Source organism: Culex quinquefasciatus, chromosome 2 (assembly GCF_015732765.1).
Source record: "Culex quinquefasciatus strain JHB chromosome 2, VPISU_Cqui_1.0_pri_paternal, whole genome shotgun sequence".
Taxonomy (NCBI): domain Eukaryota; kingdom Metazoa; phylum Arthropoda; class Insecta; order Diptera; family Culicidae; genus Culex; species Culex quinquefasciatus.
The window spans coordinates 70548826-70556985 of record NC_051862.1 but is presented as its reverse complement, the minus strand read 5'-3'; the positions used below and the strand labels follow the sequence as shown (position 1 = coordinate 70556985).

Here is an 8160-nt window from a genome sequence, read left to right as displayed (position 1 = left end):
AATAATGTTACTTGGACAGGAATCAGTTTGTTCTAGATTTAGTTTAACTTTTTAGTTAAATCTAAATAGTTGATTATGGAATTACAAAATGCATTTTTTTTTAATATTTCATCACCGCCATTTTGGGATTAAAATTACTAAATCACTTTAAAGTAGTTTAGGGGTTATTACCCGAAGTGAACTTTTGAAAAGGCCTTTGGATAACCGAGTCTGGAGTGTATTTTGATTTTCAACTAAATGCATAAAAAGCGAAATGATCAATGTATCAAATCGACGCTGTCGTGCTATATTGTCGTTTGTCGCTTATTGACGTTCCGAGAAAAACGCGTGTTAGTGTTTGACCTTGAATAAACGAAAAATAAAGCACGCTATGTAAACAATAACAAACACGTTTTATTTGATTGACCATTCTGTGCATTGTCCTGAAATTTGTTTGAATTTGGTTGCTGAGGTCCCGAGTTATAATTACGAACGTTCACGGTAGTCGGGCATGTACGTGTGTCAAACGCATTCTGATCTGAAACCTCTTTGGCCTGTTGTCGCACTTACAGCAATTTTCAGAGTGTGTCAAGTTAGTACGAGACGACATTTTTCGGTTTTTATTGAATATCTCAGAACTGAAATCGAATTTTGGGTATCTATGTAGGTCAAAAGATGAGGCATGCTGCACAAAATGGCTTTCTTAATTCAATTTGGCCCAAAATCGACGTACGACAAGTTAGCTCGACTGCGACGAAATGAGAAAAATAGGCAAACGTATTAAGCATCACCCAGCTATTTAGATTTGTTCATTAGAAATATGTACTCGGCTCAAGATGTTCTCCTTCTCTACATAATTTGTCATAGTCGGAGTTTTTGTTGGATTCGGCGGAGTCAGTTCTTTTTGAAATGCAGTTGGAGTAACTAAATCTCAGAATCCGGAATTCGAATCCTTTAACTCCACAAACCAGGATAATATTCAAAATTTAAGTGAAGCTGGAATAAAACGCTCGTAAAAAAAACTCGGATTTTTTTTAACGTTCAATTGTGGACATGATACTTCATTGATCGCCACTTTCCCGAACCCGCGCGGTTCTGGGCAACGGGCATACCCGCCTGACCGGGTTCGGGAAAGTGGCGTTCGGGGAAATGGCCGTTCGGGGATATGGTCATTTGGGAAAATGATTTTCGGGGACGTGGAAAATTAGGGGAAGTGGCCATTCGGGAAAATAGTTTTTAGGGGAAGTCGCCATTCGGGGATGTGGCCATTCGGGGAAATGGATTGTTCGGGGAAATGATTTTCGGGTATATGACATTTCGGAAAAGTGTCTTTTCGGAGATTTGGCATTCGGGGAAATGTCTTTTCGAGAATGTGGGTATCGGGGAAATGTCATAGATTCTTTAAAAACATCTCAAGTAATCAAATTATCACACATCCTTTTATCGTCCAATCGTCCAAATAAACATGAACTATGTTAAGATGACCAATATTTAATGTAAAATTTGAATTAATTTTCAAGTAAGTGCCGTAAACTGGGGTGACTTTGATAGCCCTGGGTGACATTGATAGAAATTTGATTTTGCCACTTATTTTGATACATCCAATGTAACAGTTACATTGTTGCATATAAAAAATTCAAAATTCTAAAAAATGTTAAATATTTTTTCTAAAAACTTCAAAATTTTGAAGGAAATAGAAGTCTAACCAACTGAAAACAATTAGAAACGCAATTTCCTGCGTTTGAAATCATATTTAGCATGTCTGGGATCGATCATAAATATTTTCATTTTTTGTGGAATTCCAATAAACAGCACCGCAAAAAGTTTTTTTTTTTGGCGAACAAAAAAGTGTTGTAAAATGCTTGACGCCATTTTAGTTCACATTAAAAAAAGGTGAGTTTTGGAAGTTTGAAAATTTTGGTGGTTGAATATAACCTTTTTTCGATAAACTTTTATTGTGGATTATTGATAAGAAATTACACATAAAAAATGCAAATTTAAACGTTATTACCTAAAAAAACTTGAATTGCCAAAAATTGCAACAAAAACTTCTGAGCATGTTTTCCATAAATATAGATACAAAATAAAAAGAAGTTCATTGCTATGATATTTTAAAAATAGCAAAATAATCATCAATCAAAAATCGACATCATCACCAGCTTGTGATATCAAACCAATTACTATCAACGCATTCAATTCGAGGATCAACTGTCTCCCCTACTCAGCATTAACGCGCTATACGCAGCCACCGCCCTGCAAGCCCGACTAAGCCTTACATCCGATCTTGCGCGCAAAATGCTCTTGTTTTGCGCGTTTGTGTCGTACGACGACTTTGATATTCCGAATCTACGCGCACGGGGTGTTGCTTTTTTTAATTCTCATTTTTCAGACTCGGGCTTAAACGGTGCCAGCCCGAAAAGTAAGGTGTGCGCAAAGAGGCAAAAGCGCGACTATATAAAGCGATCACATTTTGCAATAAAGTTATCAGTTACTTGTTGCACTCTGCACTGCATAGTCCCTTAAGTTATTTATTTATTTAACAAACAAAAACACCGCTCAAAATGTTCAAAGTGAGTTGAGGGAGAATTTTGGGCTCAAAACCGTGGAGTTCTAAACCGTGCTCTCGCTTTCTTTCCACAGTTCGTCGTCTTCGCCGCCGCCGTTGCCGTGTGCCAGGCCGCTTACTCGCTGAACCCAGCTGGTCCGACCTACGCCGGAATCCACACCCCGGCCATCACCAGCCAGCAGTCCAACATCCTGCGCACCTACGGTAACTTGGGACAGATCTCGACCCATTCCAAGACCATCGACACCCCGTACTCGTCGGTGAGCAAGTCCGATGTGCGCATCAGCAACCCCGGACTGGCCGTCGGACACGTGGCCGCTGCCTACCCGGCTGCCTACGCTCATGCCCCAGCCTACCACGCCCCGGCCTATGCCGCCCCAGCTTACGCTCACCCAGCCGTGTACGGAGGAGTCAAGGCCGTCGCCGCTGCCCCAGCTCTGCTCGGAGTTGCCTACTCGGCTGCCCCGACCGTCGCCCACATGACCTACAGCAACGGACTCGGAATCAACTACGCCTGGTAAGAAGTGTCTTCGAGAACCTCGGATCACCGGAACCGGAACCAACAACAACCACAGCAACAACTCTAAGTCAACACAGTCAACGAACAAAGTCCGCTGGGTGGGTCGGAACAACATCTCCCACGACGACCGCCAGCGGTGATCAACTAGAATCAACCAACACACACACACACGCAATACCATACGAAGAACCGTTCTTTGCACCTCTCAACATCAGGGTAATAAAATGAACAAAATATGAGCCAAAAATAAGATTGTTTCTTTGGAGATATGGAACGATAAGAACAAATGAAAAGAACATCGTTAATTTATTCTTTTGAGTGGCCAGAAATTACAATAACAAGGTACCATACGAAAGTGCTGTGAAAATACTAAACATCTTAATCTTGATTTAGTTTATTCCAGTGTTTCTCAACCGGTGAGGAATTCCCCCCTGGGGAGGAATTTGGCCATTCTGGTGGGGAATGAGGATGCAATGGAAATTCATTTTTTAACGTTTTTGCCAAAACACCCAATGCTTTTCTGGCTCTCTCTATTAATCTATAATACATTCGTTTATTTTAATTTCTTATGCAATTTGTGAATTTATTTAATAACTGTCAACAGCTTTTTCTTAGATTTTGTCTTAAGAGATTTCAAATTTATAGCTGGCAAAAACTAAAAAAATCATTGCTATTTCATGTGGATTTTCATATTGTTTGAAACATGAGGATTTGTTAAATACAGTTGCTTAACTGTCACGAAGTGAGATGCGTTTCGTTTTTTAAAGGAGAATTCATGTTAGTTTTATGAGCCGTTCTGTAGTAATTTTTGCAAAAGATTGTTTTTGCATTTTTGATAGTTTTAGATTTTTCCAAAAAAGACCTTCAAAAATCTGGTTAAATATGAATATTTTTTAACATTTAATTTTTTTTATATATTTGTGAGGATACAAGCATTTCCAAGCATAAGTAAAAAAAAGTTATCAAACAATGTTTTGCGATTTTTTGTTTCTTTCAAACAACAAGATATTATTTGCCTTTTTATTTTTGAAAAAATATAAATAAACACTCTACAAACATAAATATTTTATGCATTGATACCAATAAGTTGAAAAATGAAGGGGGAATAAAGTTCATAGCTGGAGTCTTTTTTTTTGTTTTTGTTTTTTTTTTTTGAAAAGGTCCAATCAACCAAATTTTCAGTTTTTGCTTTTTGGGTGTTTTTCAATACCCCTGACTCAAGGCGGTTTCAAAACACCCAAAAAGCAAAACCTGGAAATTTGGGTTATTGGACCTTTTTAAAAAAAACTCCAGATAGAAATTATCCTAGGGGGGAATGGATTGAAAAAGGTTTGAGAACCACTGGTTTATTCCGATCAGTGGAACACTGACATTGGAGCTGTTTTTGCATGCTGTTGTTTCTTTCACTTGAATCTGGTTATTCATTTTTTTATGTTAAGTTTGAATTTGAAATCGAAATGTACTTTCGCCAATCTTTAAGGTTAAATTATCGAAAAATCTTTGCAAAAAAATAAAAAGATATAAATATTAAAATTACAAGCCATCGTTCCAAGAATTAAAAAAGTGTTTTAATATGCTCTTTACACCTGTCCTAAGGTTGATTCTTCAGCACTCTGACGTTCGATCACCGATTCTTATTAACGTCCAACGCATGTCCAACTTACACGGACGCCAAAGCCTTAAAAATAGTTTCAACTCGCCTGTTCTAAGTATAGAAAATATAAAAATTTAAATTACAAGCGGTGCATTCAACATTTGAATAATAAAAATGTTTAAAAATGCATCACCTACCTGTCTTGTTGTTTTGCAATGATTAGTTTTCAAAATATCAAAATATTGACGTTGTTTGTTTTTTGGGTACTGTACATCCGAATTTCATAAAAAATCAAAATATGTTTAGACGAGCTCAAACATGCTTATTATGATACACAATGCAGAAAAAATCATTTGAGATTGTTTTTGCTAAAAATGCCAAAAAAACAAAAAAAAAACCTTATTAAAACTGCGATACAGTCCACACTCGATTATCCGAAGCCTTGATTATTCGAAGTTTCGATTAGACTTTTTTTTGAAGGACTTCGGATAGGGAAAAGTGGGGCAAGTGAAACTAAGGAAAAGCTCGTTATAACCCATTAAAACCGTTAAAAAATCCGTCTGATTTTTTATAATCATCTTATTCCAGGTCTTGACTAAGACTTTTATAGAAAAAGTTTTAAAAAAAATCTTGTTTTTAAAGTAAAAAAATGATTTTAAAATTTTAGATTTTCCGTACGTTCTACTCAACTAGTGGGGCAAGACGAACAACCCGTTGGGGCAAGAGGAACAATGCACGAAACAACATGTTAATTTGCTAACAATTGAATTGTTATCACTTAGATACATCAGATTGGAATGTATTTAAAGCGTTTCTTGCATTTTTAGATTAAATAATAATATTTTACTAAAAGTTTGATCGTTTTACGAAAAAAAAATTACTTGGATGATAAAAAGTAAATTTTCATAATATCACTATATTATGTTTGGACAATTTTTTTAAACAATTGTTTATCAGTTTTAAAGTACTTTTATGTATTTATTTCCCAATAAAATATGTTGATGCAGCAATTCGTATTTTCCATACTAAAAATCCATATGGTACACTTGCCCCACCTGAACAAGATTGTTTAAAAGCTCTCAACAAAAATAACCAAAAGTTAAATCATATTTTATAATAGGTGCAAGTCATTGGTAGGGACACTACTGATCTAGGAAAAATTGCATTTTGATAAAATGAGCCTTAAAACGAACCCTAAAACCTTATTTTGTACTTTCCAAGTATTATAAGAAAACGAAGGTTTTGATAAAAACGTCATTAAATCTTATGCCCCATGGCGTTTACGTCGTTTTGGCGGCTATGTGGTAGTAGAATCAGCTAATTGCATTGCTAGCAACAATTCCTCATACTGGAAAAAATCAAAATTGTAAAAATTACGGCTGTACGAGCGATTGTTCCTCTTGCCCCATATGGTCGTCTGGCCCCACCTTCCCCTATTCGAATCATTTTTTTTTCTTGTTTGTAACATCAAATTCGAGTGCTGCGACCCTATTTTTGTACTATTTGAATAGTTAATTGCTTATTAAATAACTAAATTCATTTGTATTTAAAAATTCTAAATCACTTTGAAGCAGTTTAGAGGTAGATAATCAAAAATAATACAACGGCCCGAAAAATCAGGGGGGAAAATAAATATGTTTTTTTTTTTTTTTTTTTTTTCACATGATTGTCTTTATTTCACGGAGATATTTTACAACAAAAAATAGCGATCTTAGCAAATATTTAGCAGATTCCCAAAATGTTTCTTGAAAACTTCTCGAAAGTTCCATCTGATTTTTCTAATGTGGTGCTGAAAGTCCTTTACTGTTGCGTTATTGGTATTTTTAAGATTAAAACAAATTACTTCTGCTACTAGCCATAAACATGCTTTTCTTTTCATTGATGTTACTATACTCATTTGCATGATTTCTTCTGGATCTTCTACTACTAACTTCAATCTCTTGCTAATAATCTCTTCCACCCATTCCCAAACTGGCCTGGTATTTTTACAATTTTTTATCCTGTGTTCTGTACTGTCAACGTTATTACAAATCTCACAAAGGTTATCTACAACTCCTCTAACTTTTAAACGAAACATTTTTGATCTATTTGGGACTAAATTATTATACACCATGTATAACGCCTCTTTTGCATAGGAACTTAAAAAATTTTTGCTTATGTTTTCCCAAATTATTTCCCATGAAAATTCTGGATTCTCACGTTCAACTTTAGGAATAGTATTCCTTTTTTGTAAAAGAAAGTTATAAAATGATTTACAGCTATCCAAATAACTAAAATGAGACAACTCTGACGCGAGATCCAGCCATGCTCGTGCGTTTCTAGTAAGAGATTTATTACGGGTTTGTGCTAACATAAAGCTATCTTTATCATCATTAAATGCAAAAATTATATTTTTAACAAAAAGGATTGCGCTTTTACTTCTGGATCTGCTAATCCAAGCCCACCTTTTCTAATGGAAGATAGAGCTGATTTCTATCTACTTTGAAAAAGTTGGTCCATATAAACCAACCACAACTTTTTCTAATGTCTGCCAAATGTTTGTTCGAGGGTGGAAATATCTGGGCAATGTACCAGATTTTGGACAAAGCGTAGGAGTTTAACACTATGCATTTTTGAACTAGATTTAATTTTCGCTTTGAATGTTGTGCTAATACATTTTTAAATTTTGGTATGATTGAATTATAATTACTATCTACTGTTCTAGAAAAGTCCTGATAAAAAACAATTCCCAGAATTTTTAAGCTCATTTTTTCTTCTAACATGTGAGGGCCGGAACGACAGTTATTTAATCTCAAAAAATGAGATTTCCTGGCATTCAATTTTATTTTAGAAAAAATACTAAAATAGTTGATGAGCTCCAGCACAGTATCAAACTCGTGATCGTTTAAAACAAAAATGTTCAGATCGTCTGCGTAAGCAATCACTTTTATGAAAGTGTTTGCTATGAAACAACCTTGAACATTGTCATATATCAAACGAATCAGTGGTTCAATGTACAGCGCGAATAGAGCCATGCTCAAAGGGCAACCTTGTCGAACAGAATTTAATATTAAAATCGTATTTGTTAAAAATCCATTGAAAAGAATTTTCGATGAAGCGTGTTTGTAAAGATTTTGTATGCATGTAATGAATTCATTTGGAAAACCGTACTTTTGAGAACAGCCCAAAGAAAGTCATGGCTAACATTATCAAATGCTTTTTCTAAATCAATGCTTAATATAAGACCTTTTAACCTTTTTGTTTGCTCAGCACGGAGACAGATATTGCGAATTAAACGAAGATTATATATACATGATTTCTCTGGATTACAGGCTGCCTGGCCAGGTCCAATTAAATTTGGTAAAACTGCGTGTAGTCTGTTTGCTAGAATTTTACTGAAAATTTTATAATCACAGTTAAGCATACTAATTGGTCTTTTATTTGAAATGTCAGTTTGGTCTCCATTTTTTGGAACTAAGGCTATAATTCCTTCTGAAAAACTTGGTTCCGGGCATACTCCAT

At 35.3% G+C, this 8160-nt stretch overlaps 1 protein-coding gene across 1 annotated transcript; it reads left to right on the top strand.

Annotated features, from left to right (window-relative positions):
- The first annotated feature begins 2468 nt into the window (after positions 1-2468).
- On the top strand, positions 2469-3313 carry LOC6035953 (cuticle protein 76). The gene is made up of 2 exons (XM_001846009.2): positions 2469-2549; positions 2620-3313. The coding sequence occupies exons 1-2, from the start codon at positions 2541-2543 to the stop codon at positions 3064-3066; spliced, it is 456 nt and encodes a 151-aa protein (XP_001846061.1). The 5' UTR covers positions 2469-2540; the 3' UTR covers positions 3067-3313.
- Positions 3314-8160: the final 4847 nt, after the last annotated feature.